The 24437-nt window shown below is 41.7% G+C and overlaps 3 protein-coding genes across 3 annotated transcripts; 2 read left to right on the top strand and 1 right to left on the bottom strand.

The window, feature by feature from the left end:
- Positions 1-6006: 6006 nt before the first annotated feature.
- si:dkey-27i16.2 (regulator of cell cycle RGCC-like) lies at positions 6007-9821 on the bottom strand. Its single transcript, XM_022192131.2, has 5 exons — positions 9688-9821; positions 8614-8778; positions 7925-8005; positions 7205-7267; positions 6007-6631 (listed from the first exon to the last, which is right to left on the bottom strand). Exons 1-5 carry the CDS (start codon positions 9707-9709, stop codon positions 6624-6626), a joined length of 339 nt encoding a protein of 112 aa, XP_022047823.2. The 5' UTR covers positions 9710-9821; the 3' UTR covers positions 6007-6623.
- A 995-nt stretch (positions 9822-10816) lies between these two features.
- On the top strand, positions 10817-14261 carry pcdh20 (protocadherin 20). The gene is made up of 2 exons (XM_051954270.1): positions 10817-11092; positions 11641-14261. The coding sequence occupies exons 1-2, from the start codon at positions 11045-11047 to the stop codon at positions 14170-14172; spliced, it is 2580 nt and encodes an 859-aa protein (XP_051810230.1). The 5' UTR covers positions 10817-11044; the 3' UTR covers positions 14173-14261.
- A 2442-nt stretch (positions 14262-16703) lies between these two features.
- On the top strand, positions 16704-23374 carry plp1a (proteolipid protein 1a). The gene is made up of 7 exons (XM_022192170.2): positions 16704-16844; positions 18811-18997; positions 19149-19305; positions 19603-19771; positions 21366-21439; positions 21536-21601; positions 22001-23374. The coding sequence occupies exons 1-7, from the start codon at positions 16841-16843 to the stop codon at positions 22079-22081; spliced, it is 738 nt and encodes a 245-aa protein (XP_022047862.1). The 5' UTR covers positions 16704-16840; the 3' UTR covers positions 22082-23374.
- The last annotated feature ends 1063 nt before the right edge of the window (positions 23375-24437 follow it).

The raw sequence follows: 24437 nt of genomic DNA, 5'->3' as shown, positions 1-24437 counted from the left end.
CTTGCTTTTAGTCCCTTTTCCCACTGGTGTTTGAACCTAAAAATTGTGCTTAAACTGGACATTATTTAAAATACAGACACTTTCCATAATAACAAGTTTGAGCTCTTTGATACATGTTAAACTGTTTGCTTGAGTTTCTGCAATGATTTCAAGTAAACTCTCTGTCTGAGTTGAAAGAGGAAGGGAGAAGTGGCGTCAAAAAATCCCCAGTCAGCAGTGATGTAATGGCTCATTTGAAGTCCAGGAGGCTGGATGACTCACATTCTTTGGGAATGAACTCCTTTAAAAGGAATTACACCGGTTTCCTGTCCCATACAATGAGACAGGAGACAGCGAGCAAAACAGGAAATGACACGGCTATAGGTGGAGATTTGGATTTACATGGCAGCAACCACAAAAATCCATGTCTACCATTTAAATGTTTCCACTTATGCAATAAGCTTAAATTAGGGAGCAGTGATTTTCTTCTCTCCTGAATAAAATGAGTATTGCACTGCAGATCTATATTTATTCATAGGCCAAGCAGCAGTTAAAAAATATCAGTGTTTAGTGATGCTGTGAAAGGTTTGCTTACATCAGTAACTTCTGTAAACAACACAGGAAAAAAAACTTGCCAAAGTTCTTGATTATGATAAGTTAGCAAACAACACAGAATGATGATTTTGCACTATTGAAATACACTTTTCAGTTTGTGACACAAGGATCAAATAAGAGACTGCAGCCGTTTTAGTGGCCCTGAACAGGTGTTGGCAGCTGGTGTTAGCTACATGCTAACATTGATTAAATTACACCAAATATAAGTATAATTAAGGCTAATGGGAATGTCGGCTTTGCGTGAAATTAATGCGAATAAAAGGATCCTCAACATTATTGCAAGGTCATAATGTCTCCAGATTCCATTGCAATAAATCTCTCAATTTTTGTGAGATCAATAAAGTCTATCTTATCTTAACTAAAGGAACAGTGTCAACGTTTTTTGTGGGGGGTTTTTTGTGTTTTTTTGGGGGGGAGGGGGTGCACTGGAGGTAAAATCAGGTGATCACCTAAAGTCTAACAGATTTGTCTTCTGTACACCATTAAGGTTTGTACTAAATTTCACAGCAATCGCTACAATCATTGAGTCTGAAGCAAAGTCATAAAAGTGGTCAGAACTCAGAGTCAAACCAACCAGCCTGTCCATTATCCATCTACCCATTTATTTCCACTAATCCAGGGTCAGGTCATGGTGGCAGTAGGCTAAGCTCCACAGCAACATTTTCCAGCTTTTCCTTATAGATCCCAAGGCATTCCCAGGCCGGGTCAGTGATGTAATCCTGATCAGGCCTTAACTAACTCAGCTGGCTTTATTCAGCATGAAGGACTAGCAGCTAATACTTAACAAGTCACAAATCTAGCAATTCAAATTGCTTTTACTCCTATTAAGTCAAACGTGGTTTTACAGTGTTTTCATTGCTACTTACATAAATCCCTCACATGACTCTGAATTGGTGTCATATGAGAGATTTATTACAACTTAGGGCAAAAGTTTGAGCAAATTGCTAATTTTATTGGCTTTTGAAATGAGAAAAAAGTACCCTGCTAGTGCTGTTGCTGTTTATTTCATGAACAAAAAATAAATAAAGAAAAAAAGAAAGAAAATTCAGGCATTTGAAACACTTTGGGAACCTCACTGAATCACCGCATAGTAATTCTCCCCATTTGTGGGTAGAGAGCTGACTTCTAACTTCATCTGTCCACAGCACTAGTTTCCAAAATGACTCTAACTTATCCAGATGTTGCTTTGCATACTTACCACATTGGCTTTTGTGATTAGGTCGCACTTAAGGCTTCCTACTGATGGCTTAACTATGCAAATCTTGTTTGTGCACAAGGCCACATATAGCTTGTGCTAAGGGTTGCTTACACAGTGTGGTAATGAGCAGGCCACTCGCTAGCTTGCGAGCACTAACAAGCCCGCAGCGATGAGCAAGAAGTGCCAGAGGCGAGGTTGTGAGATTTGGTTGCTTCCGGCAGGTCTTCAGTGTCAAGCAGTTGCTCAGAGAAGCCAATGGCTGTAGAGTGATACAAGGTTTAAAGAGTCATACCCATAATTCATCACCTCTGAATTATCACCGGAAGAAAATTTGTAATTGCAATTCTTCACCTGCTTTGTAAGACCGAGTGAGTAACAGAAGGCCAGAGTTAATGAATTTCACTTTAGAATAAGCAACTTTTGCAAATGCCACTGTTACTGTTAAAAATGATACTTGCTGCAAGGGTTGCATTTACTTCTTTTCACTTCAGAAATGCAACAAAATACCTAATTTCTCAGAGATGGCCAAACTTTTGCAAACAACTAGATTAATTCACAGCCAAGTCCTTTTATGGTTCAAGCTCCTCTTTCTGCCTTTTTGTGAGCTCTGCAAGAATAACAAAGCAGTGATTTAAGTCCTTGATCCAGGCTCAGGGACTGGCCTCAGTTATGTAAGACCCAGTCAGAATCTGGCAATGCATTGTGTGTGTCTGTTGGGTTGTTTTGGTGGCTTGGTGGGATGTGCGTGTTGGGCGGTTGAGCAAGCTAATTCCTTGGGAGAGAGTTGTTAGCCTGGACCATTTGGGGAGCTCTCAGGGGAGAGGCGTTGCTCCGGTCTCTCATCAGGCAGATGACAGAAGACTGCGTGCTCTGCATGCTGCTCTCATCTCGGCCATGATAGCTTCGCTGCACAGGCCATATCTCTGCTTCATTTACTCATTGTCTGATAATAACAAGTGTCTCCTTTCTGCTATACTCAATTACATCTTCATTAGCCTGCTAAGTAGCTTAGAACAAACCAGCATTGTGTGCACAGATTTTAAGTCTATGTGACATTTATTACCAAGATACCCGAGTCTATAGGTGAAGGCCATAAAGGGTACCACGTAATATTTATTATGTCTTCATCTCCCTGGACCAGTCACTGTCTCATCATAACATCAATTCATTTTAATTTACCAGCTAATGAACTCAGTTCATTCATCATTTGGTCTGCCTGTTATCTAAACAATGACTGGCTGACATATTGACCTCTCACTTCGGTGTGCTGCCAATCAAATACCTGTCTTGGTAATGAGTAGATAAACAACTGGGAGGTGTTCCCATATGACAAACTGATATATTACATCAGATCCCACTGAAGAGCAATCTAATAAAAGTAATGAAGCATAATTAGCTGCTGGTGACTTTCCATGTACATTGAAATGAATGTGTGGATTAGTGTGGCAGCAACGTCAGTACTACAACAGAAAGAATTACAGTTCTCAAACATGACAAACATAACAGTCCTGTTTACACACGGGATAGGCAACATTACTGGCTTCATCATTATGTTAAAAGTGATGGCTTACTTTCATATTAATGTTTTTCATGACTTCATCCAGACTGTAACAGAGATAGCCACAGTAGTCGCTGACATTTGTCATTCACAGTACATGTGATGTATAATATAATGTGCATTTAAACAAAAGACTCAATCTAAACCTACAAGAAGCTGATCAACCTGTACAACAACCTAATAGTCTAGCTTATTTATGATATGCTTAATTACTGAAAACTCTGGGTGTGATGACAACCAAGCTAACAGTAAAATACAAAAAATCTGGCATCTGCTAAATCCTGACCCAGATGGATCCTGTCTCCATGTGGGGGATAATTTTTAAGTAACTGATTAAGTTGCTGGCAACATTGTTTCACAAGCATAAATGCATACAGATCTCTTGCTTTAAAGACACTCATACAGATATTGCTGTTGTTTGACTCCTACAAACAGCTGGAAGCACCAAAGTGGAATGTAACTCCTGTTAACATTCTGCAGAGAACAAAAAAACCAAAAACAATCTGTGTTATGTTTGTTATTGATGAGCACCAGTCCTGGTCTCAGCTGTTCATTTCTATTTTCACTACAGTAAAGTTTTATCTATATGGACATGTCAATGTGCAGCCTCATAGATGTAAAATGAAATAAACAACGAAGCTGTTTTGTCATCATCTCTCTGATGTTTTCCGATGAAAACTGGTTCTGAATTGTGGAAAAAATACAAACCTAAATCTCTAAGTATTAACATTACAGCTATCTGTTAATGTGACAGGGGATGTGGAAATACCACTAAATCTGACCTAGAAACATTTGCGTCATGAACTATATAGAAAAATGACCAACCGTGAAGCTGACACATTCTGTTGGCGTCAAAATAACAGAAAGGAGTCAATGCCTGGAAGGGGATGAAGTGAGAAGTGATCCCAACGAATTGCCTTTCAGTTTCACCTGTACAACACTGTCACGTTTCCTGCATTGCTGCAGTTCTTCGCCTTCAGCTTGAAAACAGGATGTGCTCTTCGTTTGGGAGGGAAGTTCCATCATGTCAAACCCAACTTTGTTTGTTACTATCCTGAACAGGAACAGCTGTGGCCTCAATCAGTCATTCTCACCTTTCTCTAAGTGGAACAGACAGAACAGTAGGAGCAGGTTACTCTACACTACCCATGTGTGTTTCCTCTTTATTTGAACACTGCCATTTTCCCTTTCAGTAGCTTTCTGTTCCCATTATTCCTCTAAGCTTTACAGTAATGCCAAATTTGAAGCTCTCAACGCTACATCCTTCTCCCTCTCTCTCCCCAGACGTGGGCGTCTCTTGTTCCCGTCAGCGGGGTTAAATGGCTGGTCAGAGTTCAGAGACAAGCTGAACTTTCTGAACAAAGTGTCTTTTAATGAGACATAAACAGACAAGGAACAGTATCTTAAATGTCCAGCTTTCCGTCTTTTGGGCTCTGCCACTGACATGCTGTCAAACAATAGGTCCACCCCACCAGTCTATCCATAATATATCACCAGGCCCAGCAGCCATATCAACTTGCTGTCTGTGGATTTCTTTGGAGAAAACAATAGCAATCCAATAAATTGCTGGCCACTGACATGTACGTTTCCAACAGGCCAAAGCTTTTTGCTGGCTTTCATCACCATGTCACTAGAGTCATGAGTGCAATCACAATGTCTTGTTAAATATTTCGAATTGTTAACTGTTCCTCATTTTGCCTTATTTTAAACTGCATGGTGTGGCAATTTTTCAAGAGGCTAAATATAATTTTGCTTGCATCAGCTGGAATACACAGTTGATGTCCCTCAGTGTTAAATCCAAAGTGAAAAATCATAGCATTCACCTCACCCTTGTGTGTTTTTGTGAGTGTTGCATTGACAACCGGGAGAAGACACCTGCGCATGGATGTCACAGGCGACACCTCTACTTCAATGAGATGACAGCGGAATACAAGCACAACCACCATGGAAAAGGCTTTGACATGCGACTCCAAGCAGAGCTGTGTTCCCTTCTTCAGCTCAAAGCTCAATTTTTTTGTTTGGCGGTTAAAGCGGAGTCAAAGCCCCCGCCTAAGAATTACAGCACAAAGTCTAAATGAGCATTGTTTCTCACAGCACAACTGACGCACTTCCTTTTTCAACTGTCTTCACTCAGCGTCTGAGCTAAATTTGTGGTTTTCCTGAGCTGGTGGCAGAAGTGAAACTCAACTCATAATCAGAACAGACATAAAGGAAGCACAGGAACAAACAAAGAAGAATGGGTTAGAGGCTCCTGAGACATGTGGTGTGACACCAGCAACAGTCAGTTTAGGGCACTGTGAAGATGTGGGCACCCTGGATGTAGTTGTCAGTACTGTTAGGAGCATTTTTTTAGGAAAGTGACAATCTTTCAACATGGTGTATTTGTAGAATCAGATGTCATCAACAAGGCCAGCAGTGTCTCTGCAGTGAACCAGGAGAAAGATTACATTTAGGTTTATTTAAAATGCTGGTCAAAAGTTTTAGGACACCCCAATTTTTCCAATTTCTTATTGGAAGTTATGCTTGTTAATGTGTCATTCTCTGAAATGAAAGCATAGAACAACAAATAAATGAAGTAAAAAAAAATACATCAATTTAGACACCAAAATGTATTCTTTTGACCAGCAGATCATGAAAAAAATTAAACCATATGAAATTAAATCAAAATGTAGTTTTATTTATATTTGCATTCATCTGTACAAAAACGTATATTTAAAAAAAAGAATATAAACAAGAACTGTACACTGGATACGTCAGCATTTAAATGATTTTTGATATTAAACAGCAGATCTGAACCCCTTGACTTTGATTTTTTTTTTTTTAATAAAACTAAAGTGCCTTTTGGAATTTGGAGCTAGACAAAGCTTCTTTAAAATACATGGCAATAAAGATTTAGGACCTTTTTCTGGCAAGACCCTTATGGGAATTTTAAGTGTGGCATAAACATGCTTTGTGTAGTCTAGGCAGCGTTTTCTCATATGCCTGAACAGATGGAAGCTTTGTCTAGTTTCGGGAATATGTCACACATCTTGGATTTGATGCTGCAGGGGCGTCGTCTCGCCGGCTGGACACAGCATTGCCAGAGGTCTGAGGGTGTTCTTGCATTTCAGAATGGACTGCCCTTTTAATTTCTGATGTTAACCTTTTCCCCTGGAGCGGCAAAGGGAGCATTTGCTCCATCAGATCTGCTCTGGTGTAGATCTGCCTTTCTGCTTGGCAGTAGCCAACTATGTCGCCCCCGGCCTGTTTCCCCTGCTCACTTTCTCTCTCTGTTCACATTTCTGCAAAGGAAAGAGGAAGAAAAAGATAGAGAAGTTCAGGAGCTGGAATTTTTACAGAAGGCATATAAACATACATTGTCTAATATGTGAGCCTTTTAAAGATACAGAGGAAGTTACAGTTCATTTATAACATTAATTCCCTCTGTGCCAAGACCACTGATAGCAGCGGATGCATGTTTTGTTCCTCGTGGCTCGTGTGCATGCACAGGGCGATGCGTGTGTTCACAGGCCTCTGAAACCCCACTGCTTTAGTGCTGATAGCGGGATCATGATGCTCATGTAGTCAAGTATGCTAGTATCACTAAAGGGCGTGGAGATAGAGTCCACCTGAGTCCCCAGACATGGCATTTACACATAAAAGGTGCTCAGAGATAAACAGGCGGGGGGTAGGTCAGGGTAAAAACAAGGTGGCTCCTACTACGCGCTCCGTTTTTCAATGTGTAACAGCACATGCACTCTGTCAGCGGCTCTGCCACCATAACGCACTGTAGCCTTCTGGCTTGTCAGCTTAAGTGCAAAAGGAATAAAAGAAAAGATTAAGTGATAGGGAATGTAATTCTCTTAAATACACACCAGCAAGTTCCCGGTCCAACATGTCGATAAAACTCTCAAGTTCCCTTGTGTCTCCCAGCTTGGCTGCAGAAGGAGGACAGAAAAAAAAGGAATTTGAGAAACTATAGAGAAAAAACAGCAATGGAACATTTTTGTAGAGAAATGCAGCTCCGCTCAGTGGCATTTCCTTTAAACCAAAGACTGAAAAACTAATCTAAGTCCCAGAATTACATATGAATTTAACTGTATTTACACCGGCAAAAACATTATCAGCTTCTTTTCTACAAACTGTGATAAAGCTGATCTTGAAGCCGTTGACAGCTTACAGGATCCCACCAGGATCTCTGTTGCAAATATCACCAGTTATTCTGTGTAAAACCCATACAGAGTGAATGCTAAATTCTGGTTACCTTCCTGTTTTCATCAACTGAAATTTAACAGTACTCTGTGCATCTGAATGCAACACAACACAACAGCGATCATTCATTTGCATGCACACTTGGGCCAGTCTCACCACTACATAACAAACACACACAACCCCTTCAGGAGATTTTGAAAGAGGGGTGTTGAGACGTCACAGTCACAGCGGCAGGAGCTTTGTTGTATAAAAACAAAAGAGCCCCCAGCCTAATGTAGAGGGTTTGTGTGTGGCTGTGATAGTGATCAGAGTGAAAGTGATAGAGATCGCTGTAAGAAGGAGGGCTATCGGGATGGAGATATGCTGATAGGAGGCTCCAGTACCTTTTGGTGCCAGCATTATGCCTGCTGTGTGAAGCTCCTCCTCGCTGGTGTTCAAGCTGTTTCCCATAGAAGCTTCGCTGCCTGAGGGAGGCAAGGAGGGAGAGAAAAGAGATAATAAGCACTGAGGACAGTCCATGCAAATGATCAGCCACGACAACAATTTTAACACAATGCAGGAGCTGCACAAAGTGACACTAACAATAAAATGCCATAAAATGAAGGTAAATGCCTGTTCACTGCTAGTGACTCCCATGTGCCGGCTTTTAAAAAGCAGCTCGCCTGTTGAAACATTAGGGAGCCAAAGTACTCTCAATAATGACGACACATGGGAGCAGAGAAAACACACTTTTCTTCTTTTATCTCATAACCGTCGACAAATGGGTTATCCATAATTGCAGTTCATTCCGGTACACAGCTATTGTCTTGAGCAAAACAGCCACTTTAATAGAAGTGTGCAGGGATGTGTCCTCTTGTATCACTAATTTCATGCAAATTAAAAGTGTCAAGCTGCAGTTGTTCGGCCTGATAAAGGGGCTCAACTAGCGTCCACGGGGACTCCATACCGTGTCAGTCACCAGCAAATGATGCATTAAATAACTTCCATTCCTTCCCTACTACTTTGCAAATTAAGCAAACATTATCTTAATCACGGCAGCATTGTTTTAAAGTGATGATTTGTTTTTACTTACTGTAATCCGAGTCCTCCACCCCGCTGTCGTCTCCCAGTCCTGCACGGTTTTTGGCCACGTGCAGGACGTGCTGGTAAGCGTGAGGTTTGCTCTGAGAAGGGGCCTTCAGCTCCTCCACCACATCCTGGAACTCCTGCAGCAACTCGCCCAGCTCCAAGTCCAAGTCTGTGGAAAAAGTGACAACAGTTGGGGGAAAAACAGAATCACTCACTGCTCTGAAAGAAAATGTAAAGATTCTCAAGCAAGGAAGTAAATACTACTGAAAATATAAACGATTTTGAAACCATATATATATACACATTTACAGCATTTTTTTTTTAAATCAAAGAAACTCAGAAAAGTTAATGTCACAGTTATTTCTGATGACACAAACCTCATTAAGTAAAAAAAGACAAGAAATTGAAAGCCCAAACTTGCAGCTGAAGTTTCTATCACTGGGCTGCCTCAGATAACTGGGTGTGTAAAAAGTAAACCTAAAAGCCCATATGGCATATAAACCACCAGAGTCAGTAAAACACCTGGTCTGCAAGGTGTAATAGAAAAAAAATATTACATTATAAATCAAACTCCTATGTGGTGCACTGCTATAAAACAACATTCTAGGCCATGTCCTGAAGAAATGCACCTTTTTAAAATTATGGATGTAATATAGAATCAACAGTGCTCAGCTTATCCTCTATTTCATTGGATTTAGATGAATAGAGCAAAATTAAAGAAAGGATCAGGAAAAGTAGCATGAAAAAGTAATGTAAATACTGAAAAGCTTCAGTGTTTGAAAACTTTTGCCAAGAAATGGCCAAAGTGCATGTGGGAAATTATACTGAACTTCTGAGAAAAGGTGTAAAATGTGAACAGATACCTATATGTGCTCCACAAAATGTAACTGATGAGCATTGCAAATTTAAGCATGATTTAAGTTGTAATATATATCACTGTGATGCCATGATTTAGCGAGTCTGGAGTCAGAGGAGGATAAAAATGCCGCCTCACTGAAGGAATTGTGTTAGCTGGTGCATATGATCACCATCACTGTAATCATGTAAAATTAATGGCTCAAGTAGTCGCTGGACTCACCCGTGTTAATGTCTGAGGACATGCTGAAATAAAACTCCACCAGGCTGCTGCTGCTGCTGTGTGAGTCTCCGGGTTCAAAACGCTTTAAAGCTGACAGGCGGCGTTTTAGTTTTATTCTAAAACCGCTCGCACGGAGGACCAGAGCAGCCAATCACGTCGCAGGAAAACCTCAGAAGTCTACTGTAAATGGAAATAAGTGGGCGGAAAAGTGAAAAAGAAAAAAATGTTTACGCATATGACAGACAGAAATAAGTCATTACGCAATTCAAGTCGGAGCAAAACTTTCCCCCAAAGCTTCCAAATGAAGGTCAAACTTTAATTGGATTTAATTTCCCCCACTTTCACACTGTACAATCGGGTCGTATCAAAATAAAATTAATACATGTCTCCGGATGTTTCCTCTTGTCTACAACTTTGTTATTGAATAAATGTATTCCTGCGCTCCTGATTGTGGTTGAGGTGGACTTAATTCATCTAATGGCACTTTAAGACAGAAAGAAAAGGTGCCACTCGTGTTTCCTGGTGTTTTCAGCGGTGCAGTACTCTGTTCTGTCTACAGAGGCCCCTCAGCCCACACAGAGCAGCCGTGCAAGTCCGCAGGGTGTGTTATGTAATTATCTGTGTGAACCTTGGGTGTTTCTCAGTGATAGTACAAGTGCTCAAAACCATCATTCAAGTACAAATAAACCAAAGATTACACATAAGACATAAACGGGCAAAAAGCAACGGAAGTCGTCACCTCTATCCATCTACATTGTATGAAATGTAGCTTCTTATGAGCAACTGCATTTTTTTTTTTAAATCACTGATAAACTACAAGTTTCTACCTATGCAAGTCAGAGCATTGTTTATCATGTTGTTTGTAAAGGCTTTGATATTAAGATTGCAAAGGTTTCTGGGAATTTGGACAGAAGAGAAGCCTGCTAAAAGACAAATCTGAAAGAAAAAGATTCAAACACCATTCAAGCATTATGAAGAATTTGAAAAGAAAACAGATGGCAGGTGTCCATTCTATTATGGAGGTGTGCAGGTGTGTTATTTTTTTTTTTTTAAAATAAAGGTGTGTGTAAGCACATTTGAGTGGCACATTAATCTGGTCCACTGCAGCCTAGAAGCAAATATATTTACATAAGCGTCATGCTGACATTGTTTTATGGTTTTGCAACACGAGTCTTATAAAAACCTGAACTCTACTCATGCAGGTAAACCTGTTGTACTTCTGACTTCTCATATGTCTGACACGCAAGGTAAGTGTTGTAGGAGGAGCATGTAATGAATTATGTGTTCAGCTGTGCAGGTTTAGACTGCTGTCTCTGTCCTCAGCGTTCACTTGCTGTCGGGGTAACGTGTGAGGGCGATGGGCCATGGGACTCCTGATAATATGACCTGGGCTGGACTCCTGCAGGTGAGAGATTATCTATTCTGGTGGTGTCTAATTACTGTCTAAGTGTTTGTGATCGAGTTAAAGAGTGTAACTGCTATGTTTTTGTGTAGTATGCCTTTTCAGAAAGTTTGAAAAGGTTCTAAATGCACACTAGAGCAGCTGGAGAATCGCTGAGCTGCTGCTGGGGTTTATGAACAAAACATGTTCAGAGACTTTTCAAGAAAACTGATTTATTAAGTATATTTATTCATGAAATTATGCTAAATATATGGAGATTTATTAGATCAAATACATGCTATGCCACCTGCTTTTTGTTTTTTGCATGTGTTATTTGTGTAAGAGAGAAATTGGTTGGAGATAAATGAGGGGCATCACATTACCTGCATTGTACAGTTGCCTGCTTTTAAAAGAGCTCACCGAGGCGTGAAGTTTAAACTTCATTGCCACCTGGGAAAACTCCTCCTCTGAAACCCCTATCAGGTTCAAGTGCAATGATAAGCAAAATCAAAAATAACAGTGTGTTTAAAAGAAACCCTGCTCATAACTTTTTCCCCATCTGTCTCCATCAGAATCTGCTCCTTCTAGTTCACATCAGGCAGATCATATGTGGCTCTGTCCAGTTTTCCGTCCCAGAGGAGCTGGAGCCTGGTACTCTGGTCGGATCACTTAGTAAACACTTTCCACCTCCATACCAGCTCCTGACCCAAGAGTACCTGTGGATAGACAAAAACACTGGGAATTTGTATACCAGTGAGCAAAAGATGGATCGCGAGGCCCTCTGCCCCGAGGAGACAAAAGCAGAAGAATGCATTATTCTGCACAATGCTGTCGTGGGGGCCTCAGGAGACCTTATACTGTTTCCTGTGATCATAGAGGACATCAATGACAATGCACCACATTTTGAAAATAGTGAAATCCACCTGAGGGTGTCTGAGGATGTGACTGTGGGGACCAGTTTTTTACTGGATGACCAGGCTCAGGACAGGGATATTGGTCATAACGGAGAGCTGCAGTACCACCTAAAAGGATCGAATGGAGTTTTCTGTTTAAAAGTCGAAGACGACAGGCCTTTAATCATGCTGGTTGTACAAACAGCTCTAGACAGGGAGACACAGGAGCTGTATGAGATGCAGCTGGTGGTGGCTGATCGTGGCGCAGATCCTTTAAGTGCAACAGCGACTTTAATGGTCACAGTGACAGATGTTAATGACAACTGTCCAAGCTTTAGTTCTGACAGCCCCCGCAGTGTCACCATCCCGGGAGACTCTCCAAAGAACATGATGGTCGCTCAGGTCAAAGCCACAGACCCAGATACAGGCCTGAACGCTGCCATCATTTACTCCCTCAGTCCCAAAGTCTCTGAGCGGGCCAAGGAGCTCTTTAGTGTCGACAGCCTCACTGGGTACATCAGACTAACACAAGACCTCCAGAGTGACAACATCGAGGAGCTGGTGTTGAAAGTGTTTGCTAGCGGCCATCACTGCCCCCCAGCAGACACTCAGGTAACTGTATCTGTGCTCCCCAAGGCGAAGCAGGAGCTGACGATCAAGATCGGGTTCATAGCGGAGCATCAAAACCAGACTATGGTGTTACCAGAGAACCAGCCCCCCACCGTCTTAGCTGTTTTAGAGCTTGAGGGTGACAGCAGCTTTAAAGGCTTGTCTCTTGCCATTGAGGGTGAAGTGCCTTTCACTTTGAGCCCACAGAATGGCAAATATCTGCTTTCCACATCAAAGCCCCTCGACTATGAGATGAAAAGCGAACATCATATCTCTTTGGTTTTGCATGGGAGATCGGCTGAAGGAACTGCTATTGCTCCTTCTAGGCAGGTGATCAGGGTGTTGGTGTCAGATGTCAATGATAATGCTCCACATTTCTTCCAATCACACTATCAGCTGGAAGTGGAGGAAAACAACCAGCCAGGAATGTCACTGCTGCGGGTGTCAGCTTCAGACGCAGACAGCGGTTACAACGGCAGAGTAACTTACAGGCTGGACAAATACACATCGACCATCTTTAACATTGACTCTGAGACAGGTCAACTGTCTGTGTCAGCTCCACTGGACAGGGAACAGCAGGGTGTACACAAACTCACTGTGTTTGCACGAGATAGTGGTTCTCCTCCCTTGGAGTCCACGGCCACAGTATTCATTCGTGTTCTGGATCAGAATGACAATGCACCTGTTTTTCTAACCCATCACTTCATCTTTTTCATCCCGGAAAATGTGCCACCATTCGCCCAGGTGGGGAAGATAGAGGTGACAGACCCAGACGAAGGTGAGAATGGGAACACAGAGTTGCATGTTGTAAACAGCAGTGGACCTTTTTCTGTGGACAACACCCAGGGGACACTGCGTACCACCACTAACTTGGACCGTGAAACAAAGGACTGCTATGAACTCTACCTGTTGGCCAGCGATCATGGACACCTGGCCGCTTTGACTTCCACTGCCAGAGTCACTATCTTTGTGGAGGACATCAATGACAACCAGCCAAAAGTGATCCTTCCCAGCAGCAACTCCTCATGCCTGACTGTTTCTCCGGGTACCATGGCAGGCACTATGGTAACAAAGATCTATGCCATCGATGAGGACTCCGGGCTAAATTCAGAGATTACATACTCTGTTGTGGCACCGGAGCTTGTGCAAAACAGCAGCCCCTTCCTGGTCGATTCAAGGTCAGGGAACATCACTTTAAGTCATCAGCTTCTACATAAAGACCTAGGAATGCATCACCTGTTCATTGTAGTCAGGGATGGGGGGAAACCAGCTCCTCTTTACACCACTGTCTGGGTTAATCTGTTAGTCAATGACAGCATGGAGCCCTGCCACTTGGACAGAGCGCCCACCTGGACAGGGACACCTGACTTGGTTGAGACCCCTTCAAAGGCTCCCATCTGTGAGGTGGAAACAACCAGATCTGCACAAGTGACACTGCTAATAGGCCTGGGTATGATGCTGGCATCCATTTGTTTGCTTGTGGTGACAGCTGTTTTTTACCTGAAACAGAGGAGAAGAAGTCCAAAACAGCACAAGAGGAGGTACACTGAGGAGAATGAGATTCCACTCAGGCTCAAAGACAAATATTACTCTGATGAATAACAGAATTAAGCAAGCAATGTGTAATCTCACTCACAGTTTCAAGGATGGAAATCACCAGTGAATTAAATATATTGTGAATATTTGTCAAAGGCTTCTTGCATTTTAATAAGTCATTGAAATAGGCTCATACACAGTGTATTCAAACATTTGTCAACAGCTCAAGTGAAAAATTCGGTGGAAATAAAGTTGATCCATTTTCTGAAAAAGCCACTATTCCTTTGAGCCAGGAAGGCATATAAAAAGATGATCTGATAAGAAAAGTGCATTTAGTGGGGGAGACTTCCTTGTGCATTCTTACGAAAAAGATAACACTACTGAAGTATAACTTGACACGGGTATTGTGTTTAGTAATGCCACCCAAAGATAGAGCATATCAGAGCAAATTCTGGGTAAGATACCAGTGGACTTTACCTTTAAGGATTATTGTCCATGACCCCTGCAGGTAGGAAGATTGAGGTAATGGTCCGCTAAGTTGATTGGGCCTTTCTCAGATTTCTGAATCTGACTGAAGGGGAATCTAAAGCATTTAGACATACAAAAGGGTTTAATGTTCCTCCGGTGGGGAAGTGATGAAAGTCTCTAAAGGAGTAACTCTGAGATGAGCTTAGGAGACAGAGGGCGGCTGTGGAGAGGTGAGAGGAAGCCGAGGGAAGGCACACCAACTTCTCAAGTCACCGGTTCGCACGTGTTATTCGATAGCGCTGCTTCTCACCCACAGCGCTGGGTTGCACACAAAAAGCCAGAAAACCCTACTGTACGGCACCTAGTGACCTAACCGGCTTGTTGTTTTAGTAACAGATGCCTGGGGTGAAATCACACCGTTTTCAAAGAAATCTTCACAAAAGGCAGCAGGCTCCTGTGTTTTCCTCATACATTTGTATGCTGGAGAAGAACTGAGACGTCAAATCAGGTTGCGTGATGCATAACATATGAATGAGTCAGGGAAATTGTGTTTACAAATCTGTGAACACACAATTGCACAAAGAGTGCAGGGTAATTCTTTCTGCTTTTGGAAAGGAGAACTTTTTTTTAATCTTTACAGTATCATAAACTATTAAGCGATCCTTTCAAGATACACATGTGGTAGGGGAAAGGAGGAAAGCCAAGAGTCGGAGCTTGTAAAACACAATGTACAACAATCAGGTTAGTGGAGAAGGCTTGTATAACATGAGTGGTGTCTCCCTGAGGATTTCTGAGCTGTCAGCTCAAAAATAAATAATCTAATAGGCTTGTACTGTGAGACTAAATACATTAACTGAGAAGAAATGAAGAGCTCCATAAGAAAATTGCGAATTAAAACAGCATCTCTAAGTAAGGAATTACAAATCCATTGAATGAAAACAGGTACAAATTCATAACAAAGCAGGCCAATTGGATTCTTTAAAAAAGAACATTTTTGACCTGCATGACAAATTACAAACATGTTTACCAAGTGGGTTTTCACAGCATCCTGTTAATAGATGCTTCTTGACAGAGCTGCCATTTCTCAAGCAAAATGAATTGTGTTGTGGGGATGCTGAAAAATAACTCAGGCAATGGCAGGACAAAGCCTGCCATCTACTGGGCAGAGATGAAGCCAAGTGTGGCTCTTTGTTTCTGGTATTTGGCCAGAGGGTGGAGATGAATCAGAGGACAGTCTCTCACTCCACCACAGTCAGGTCGCTGGAGATCAGTGATGTTTCCATGCTGCATGCTGCTCTGCTCCACTCACAGTACATTTCATTCGAATCAAATTCATTTTTCCTCTCAAGCTGAACATTTGATAGTGGGTTAAGAGGTTGCATGGACAAAGAAAAAGAGCTGGCATTGACCCAAATACCCAGTGAATTATTTGTGAGATACACATCAGGGCTTTTAGGATCACACACTGCATAACAATGGAGTGTAATTAAAATACCACTGATGTTACCCTTATCAAAGCAGAGATGATGAGAAATATCCCTCATTTCCCCTGAACTATCCCACCTACAAGGCCCCATCTGACTATCATAAGTCGACTTACAGCCAATGTTCATGGTCTGTGAATGCCACTTTAAGTGCTTTAAATGGGACATTATAAGACTAAATAGAGCCCATTAAAAGAGAAACGATAAAGCACATCAGTTTTGCCAGCTGGGATGTCAGATCTTTCACGTTTAGTGGTGTTTTTTTCCATACAGTCTTCACAGCAACACCTGACTGTCCACAAGCTGAATGTTGTAATCTCAGATAATCGCTGTGCACAAATATGCAGTGCCTCTTCAGCCTGCATGATTACGTTTGGATGAAAATGTGAAAACAAAACAAAAGAAGCTCTGGCAAACCACTGATTATAAGCAGTAAGTTGTGAATGGCCAACACAGAAGAAGAAAAGTGATGCTCTTCCAGTGGGGTGGGGGAACTTGCATCAGGAGTTGTGCGTCTGCAACAATGAACTTTAAGTAAATGTCTGCAAGTTTAAGAACCCTGACCTCCTCATTATTCCCCGCACTGAAGTTCATTGAAAAGCGACATTGTTTCTTTAAGATTGCACTTGCAGTCATCAGCGGGTCTGTCCATTGTTGGGGGAAACAGAACGCGAGTTGAGATTGATATACGGGGGCCGCAGACGAGTTGCGCATATCATCAGTGGAGCAGCTGCAGTGCAGGCGGCAGAAGCCAACGAGTCCTGAACGCATCCTTCCTAGACATGGGTAAGAAACTCCACAATCTACCTTTTTTATGAGCTTTTAAGCATATTCTTACTATCAAATCTTCACGTTATTGCATGTGATCGCACGTTGATTTAAGTGGAACCGTGAGAAGGGCATCAGAAGTTATGAATTTTTTTTTTTTTTTGTCACTTTAGAAGTCGGCTACTCACCGGCTGACGCTCCGCTGATATTATGAGATTTATTTCATGCTTGAGATGGCAGGGCTACTTTCAGAGGAGCCTTGTCGCCTTTGCTTTCGGTCGTAATCTTTCTCAATTTTTTAGAGAGGAGTGCTCGGCCTCAGTTTTGCATTTTCTAACAAATTATTTCTACCAGGCTTGTGTTTTTATTTGTAGGGCCGCAGCGGTTCAGACTGCTGCTGGCTGCTCAGGGCTTAATTAGTTAATTGGCAGAAGGTGGATCTGAAGGCATGTGGCTCAGTATTAGTAAGAATGTGGTGTTTTGGATTATGTGCATACTGTTTTCACTATTTTTAGGTAACTTATTGTGACCAAAATCCATTGTGCACACAGATATGTCAGTAAGTGATCCATGTTTGTACTTATTAATCTAACTATAATCTGTCATTTGCTAGTTTTCTCACAATTTATCTCTGAAAACTCCCTCTAGGAAAGTTATCTATCTGAATGACACCCAGACCTCTCTCACCCAGACAGGCAACAAAGCCATGTAGATGTGTTCAATTAAAGAGCTATTTGCCCCTCCTGCCATCTGTGTTTACTGTAATGGTACCAACCACAGTCTGTCTGCTTCCATTGTGCGTGTCTGTGTGGATGCATGCATGCCACTGGGTAATGGCACACATGCACACAGTCGCATTGTTTGTTTAGATTTGCTTTTCCGTCCTCTTCCAGCACTGGCAGCATCGACCCCTCCTCACACGTACCAACCATCACTTTCTTGTGCCTGTGTCTCCTCAGAAGGAAGTCCATGAGTGTGTGCATGTGTGTGCGAGGCATCGAGGTGCCTCTGGCCTTTGTTTGCTTGACATTGGTGGCCCTTGTACCCCCATGATGCTGTGGGACAAAGACTGTTGTCTCTCCAGCCACAAAAGCAGCCTCTCTCTCTGCTGCACTTTGTCTCTCCTCTTCGTCCTCCCTCTTTTCTCACACTCTCCATGCTGGGCGGTGAATGGAGTCAGGGTGTGAGATGGGGTCAGTGCAGACACATCCCCATGCCTGTGGCCCTTGGCATCCATTCAATCAGCACATGACTATAGGGAGAATGCATAGCTTTACCAAGTGAACTTCAGTGTTTCCAGCTGCAGCTTGGCCCACAGTGACACAGTAGCACAAACAAATTTTCTTTAAAAGCTTGGCGCAGTTAGATGTCTTTTTTTTTTTTTTTTTACTCTTGTTTACCTCTAGTATTATCTTCATGCCCAGGTTTTCAGATGCCAGTGTCAGGAGATTTCTGCCTCCACCCGAATTCAGTAGAATTTTGTGTTACAAAATAAAAATATTCTCTGTTCCACAGGTTAAACCACCAACCTCATTATACACTTTTTGTGGGAACTACTTCCTTCCGAACAAAACAGTCACTGTGAAAATTGCTGACATATTCTCTGAATAAATCAGTATAACATTAAAATAGCTTCTGGAGAAAGAGGGAGCAGTATTGTTACATGGTTAACTTTTGATTGGATATTTAAGATTGTAAGAATAATCAATAATTAAGTCAAACTTTAGTTACAGCCTCAGTTCAGTTTTGAACAGAGCAACATTCTATTCATTTTACATTGAGGTGACGGCAAAAACCATAATTATAAATCAGCATTTGCATGATTTATAGCACAAGTCCATATTGCTAGAGTAAAAAGAAACTTATGAAACTACCTTCAGTGCTTTATGCTATGTATTATTTGTACATTTTAATATTTTCTGCTGTGGAATGAATCAGTTGATATTATGTCCTGACTTTCATGGTGTTGCATCTTGAATAACAGGTTGCTATGACTGCTGTATGCGCTGTTTGGGAGGTGTGCCATACTGCTCCCTGGTCGCCACACTGCTGTGCTTCTCTGGCATTGCCCTCTTCTGTGGCTGTGGGCACCAGGCGCTCACAGAGACGGAGAGACTCATCGAGACTTACTTTGCCCGTAACCTTCAGGACTACATCACCCTCGCCTACATGTAAGCCATCGAATTCTTACCTTTCCATATTCAAAGCGGCACCTTTTTACCCTCAGCATGGGATTTCTCAGGGTGCAGGGTCTATTTTGAAGGTTGAAATTGTGCATAAACCAGCATTTTCAACATTTTTTCCTTCTCCTCTTTCTCTTAGCATTCAATATTTCCAGTATGTCATCTATGGTTTGGCCTCCTTTTTCTTCCTCTACTGCATCATGCTGCTGGCTGAGGGCTTCTACACCACAAGCGCTGCCAAGCAAACCTTTGGAGAGTTCAGGAGCACCATGTGCGGCCGCTGCCTCAGCTCCTCGGTGAGAGGGACCGGAGTGGGACAAGTAGGGGGGATTGGATGGGATTAATACACATATCACTCCCTGGTGGGTGCTGAGCTGAAAATCTTAAAACTTCTAAAAAAAACAACAACAACAACAACAACAAAAAATCTCCAGGGACATGCAAAGATAGGCATACATGTGAGGAGAAAAGGGAGTAAGATAATGTGGTCACTAAGTGAGTCACTACTAATAAACACTCTCTCCTAAATTATGTCTGTGTCCACTAATTATGCTGATGCATCATAATGTTAATTCTGTTTTCTCCTTGTGCAGTTTATAGTGATGACATATGCACTCGCGGTCCTATGGCTGCTGGTGTTTGCCTTTTCGGCCTTGCCTGTCTACTTCTTCTACAACATGGATGCAACATGCCACACTATTGATGTTCTGACCGAGACTCCAGCAAGCATCAACCAGCTCTGTGTTGATGCAAGGCAATACGGTAAAAAGAACTCTGTTTATGGCAACCAATAATACTGGCTTCTCACATAAATTGTGTTCAGTTGGAGGATAAGTCTGGTGATATTTATCTTGCTGTCAGCAAATCCCATGAAAAGACAAATGTCACTGTTGATTATTAAAGGTCTGTTTAATCAAAGCCTTATCTGGCCACAGATCTCCACTGTTGTCCAAAAACTACTGAATAAACTAAGAGTCTGCTGATATCACAGTAACTCGGTGAAGCTCTGCTATGGTGCAGGTGCTAATTGCTAAAATTAGCATGCTAACTTGCTCACAGTGAGGATGGTTACTGATGTTAGCAATAAGTGTTTATCGTGTTCATATGTCACTTTTAGTGTGTTAGCACGCTAATAGTAACTAAAAATTGAACACAAAGTAGAGCTGAGGTTAAAAAGTTAGTGTCACATAGCTAAACCATTCTCTTGCATTGTACAGAATGGTCTGACAGCACCTCACTATAAATCGCAATCCTCTTCAAAGCCCAGTAAGCAGTAATGGTGTCCCTGCAAAGCATGGACAGGGGAACCGTTTCAGTGGAACAGTTTCATACAGGGACACGAGCACTGACATTAAAATGGCTAATGCACATGAAGAAAATTGCAGGCCTGAATTAGATCCAAAGCTTATCTTGACAATTTCAAAGTAGTAGGTTGCTAGCTCAGAGGTTGTTGTTGCTGTTTAACAGAGTGAAGTGGATTTTTTTGAAAACAATAGCACATAGAAAGCAGGAGGGGAATGGCAGCTTATACCCAGAGTTTACATCCAGTGAGTCAGACCACTTATGGAATGCCTTTTGTTTTGCAGCTATTCATCATAAATCATAACAATAATCGACTCTAAAGTCAAAAATAAATAAATAAATCTGAGAATTACTAGATTTCATTTAGGGGAGCATTTATGTCTGTACCAAGTTTCACTGCAGTCCATCCAACAGTCTAGACACTCTGGTAAAATACAAAAATGTCAACTTTTATTCATTCTCTGTGGAGTGTGAATTGTCTGGACAAAATTCTGCAGCAAAAAGATTATCAGTCCAAACTGAAAAGTGCCATCAGAGCCACAGACCAACACTGCCATCCTCAGAGCTCTGGAGTGTGGCTAAAAACACATCTACCACATAGTGAGCCACACTATTGCACTGGGTGGCTTGTTCCTTCATTATAATGAACGTGGGCACTGTGTCTTTTTTTTTGAGTCTGTCTCAGATACACTGTCTTGAGGGTGTAAACACTCCCTAGCACATCAAATGTGTATTAATGTGCAGCTGAAAATAGTCCCTAACACATGCACTATTTATTCCTCTTTTTGGCGACGTTTGCTAAAATCTACAGTGCCCAGCTGTTGTAAGAAATTATTTAGCCGTATTAAAAAAGGATGCAATAATTCTGGGACCATTTTTAGGATTTATGTGTTCAGTGGGAAGGAATGGGCACAGAGATGAGTCTTAGTGAATGTAGAGAAGTGGTTTTGATCTTTTCACGTGACTTCTGGACAATAGGAAGACTATATGATGGAGGCATGTTTATCTATTTTGTTAAGAATCAAAATTGAGTTGTGGAATCTTATCTTTGCAGGGCTCTTGCCGTGGAACGCGGTACCAGGGAAAGCTTGTGGTATGACCCTGTCTAGTGTTTGCAAGACAAGAGAGGTAGGAACCACAAAACAGCTCTACTGTTCTATTATTTCCTTGATATGAAACAAAGACGGCACGTTATAAACATCAATGCAAATCTCCTCCCATCAGTATCGGATGACCTATGACCTCTACATTGCTGCCTTCGCCGGCGCGGGCATCACTCTCTTGGCTCTGGTGAGTATTTATCCTCCGGCTGTGGCCAGCTTGGCCGCACCTCTACACTGGGGTACAACAAAAGTGTTATGGCTCATGTGACTTGGTGACGCTCCCAGTGTAGGCGACGAGGCATCTCAGGCCTCCATGACTGATGACTCTTGTACTATTGCTCTCTGTTCCTCTTTCTCAGCTGACACAAACATCATAATAATGCTGTAATGTCTGGTGGTGTTCCAGCCATGCACGCAAATGGTACAGGCATTATGCTGGCATGCTCCATTACTGAAGCCGTTATGTGGATGGTATCAAATTAAAGTCATTAGCACAATCGTGTTTTGTTCTCGTAGAGTTCCAGGATGTTGTGAATTTCCTCGCCTCTTTTCTAAATTCCTCTTGTTTCTGCTTGTCTTTTCATAGCTGACCTATACTGTGTCAACCACCTATAACTTTGCGGTTCTGCGGTATCTGGGGAGAAAGGGCATAGGTGCACGGTGTTAGGCACCCCAGCTTCCTGTCTACTGTCTCTACTTTACCACCACCAAGGGGATCTAAAGGGATGGCAGCAGTTCTCTCCTTCGATGTCGTATGCACAGAGCCGCATGTGGTCATGGACTTCTAAATCTTGAGTTTATATTTTTACTTTCCTTGATATAAGGATGTTATTGCTTTTCCCTTTTCTCTCTGTTTTTTGAGTGTATTTGATGCTTTGACTTAGACTCTTATTTCAGTGTTTTCACTGTCACATCACCAAAATATTTGTAAATTGTTGCTTATGCTGCTTGCTGAGGTTAGTGTCTAACATTCATTTGTGCCTCCCACTGCACTAAAAGGACAAATAATGCTGCTAATGCATTAACATATGTAAGAAGTGACCACTAATTTGCAGCATGTGCAGGTAGAATGCAGCTGTTACAGAGAATAGGGATTAGAGGTTACCATGGCTACCACCCCTCACATCTGGTTGCTGTGGTGGCAGACAAGCATGCATTTGCAGTCTCACACTGACCTCAGGACTTTTCTCACGCGCTGGAGAAAAGCCTTAACAATGGAGTCATGCCTGTTTGGAAAGCTAGCCAATAAGGAGCCAGTTCTGGGGGCCACCTGCACTATGAGTCTCTGCCAAGGGTTATATTACATGTCAAGGGAGAGGGCCCTCTGGACAAAGACAGGGTCAGACCTCTCTAAAGCCTCAATGCAGCTCTTCTGGGACCACAGCCACACACAGAACACATCCACACGCTGCTGCATGACCTCCACCTCCCCCCTGAATAATGGAAATGATGGATTCAGAGTGAAAAGACTAAAGGAATTTCATGTTATTCTGAATAGTTTCTTACTGACAAAGAGACATTTTTGTTTAGATCTAGTGAGGTCTGAAATTGTTTCTCATAACTTTGAGAAGTCAAAAGCACTACGTGCTTACTTATCAAAGTAACTTTATAATATTAGACCAAAAACACATATTTGTGGTGTGATAGCCCCTGCTGTTAATACTCAACTCTAGTGCTTTTATAGAGGAAGGACAGCTTTGATTTGCTTCTAATTCTTTAGGAATTTTGTTGTAGTTATTGTATAACACTTTCCTTTTGTTAGTTTTTTTGTTGTTTTTATTTTTTACTTATTTTAGCTGAATTTACTAAAAATGTTAATTTTCAGTATTACTAACAAAACCTTTTGCAAGATAAAAAGTAGATTATGCTGTTTGCGTGTGGATTTGTCAAATCGCAGCAGGCTGGTTGATGATTTTTGTCTTGGTAATATTTCATAATAAAAAAAGAATGCTTTGAAATATTTGTGCGACTGCTCATGAAAACATTTTTTGTAGTCTGTGTGTGTGCTCCATCCTTGGCTTTCTGCCACAACTAGGGGCCAAGGTGTTTTGTAAGGTGTTTTGTATTCTCTCCTCTTGTGTCCACAGGTGCACTGTTCCCTTCACTTGGCTGTGTACCAGGTGTACCTGAGGATGCAGAAGCATAGGGCGAAAGACGAGAGGAGAGGCTACGACCTGTATAGGAGGCTGCAGAGGGACAGAGGAGGGTCACTGTGCTCTCCCTACGCTGCAAACATGTCGGACATCTCCTGACAGCACTGCTGTTGTGTTGCAGGAGCTTTACATGACAAGAATCGCATTTGAGTTTATGGTAAACATGATTTTGTGCAACGTTCTAGTTTAATAGCAGAACTTGGCAGTTTATTAAATTAATTCCCTTCATTATTTTTGATTGAAATACAGGTATTGTATATTACATTTTGAGTTGCACAATGGTGCAAATGCAGATGGAAACTTATGTTTCTAAATTGAACGTAATGGCTCAATATTTTGTGCTTGTTCCTCATAATGTGCTGCATGTGACCAATCTCAGTAGACTGTTTTTCCTTAAGTGACAGATTTAAAGATATGTATTTAGAAACAACATAATTTTCTTCTTCCCAGGTCTGTTTTCACAGTATGCAGTGCATGTTAATATCCTTTTTAATGAGGGGAAAATAAAAATGCAGCACGTTTGTTCTTTTTTTTTTAAATAGAGACAATGTTCACCGTCTCCCAGTTTCCCACACATACTCGATCATTCAATGACACTCAAGGTCTTGTGTGATGCAATTTAAACGGAGTCTTTTGAGATGAACTTATACCTGTATTTCACTCATCTTGCTGAGAAACAGATCCTTCATTTTAACTATGTTGCTTTTTACTGCAAATATCAGGGGTGTTTTTTGCAATAAAGTGACAACAAATAGACATAACTGACACACCAAGACATTTTAGTGACCTATTTTTAGTTATTAGTATAGTTTAAGGGCACATTCATTCATGGACGTCGACAGCAAAATCTTTTTTTTTTTTTAAAAACAG

Source organism: Acanthochromis polyacanthus, chromosome 10 (genome assembly GCF_021347895.1).
Source record: "Acanthochromis polyacanthus isolate Apoly-LR-REF ecotype Palm Island chromosome 10, KAUST_Apoly_ChrSc, whole genome shotgun sequence".
In the NCBI taxonomy this organism is placed as follows: Eukaryota; Metazoa; Chordata; class Actinopteri; family Pomacentridae; genus Acanthochromis; species Acanthochromis polyacanthus.
Note: the sequence above shows the minus strand (reverse complement) of the source record. Positions and strands in the feature narration are given on the sequence as shown.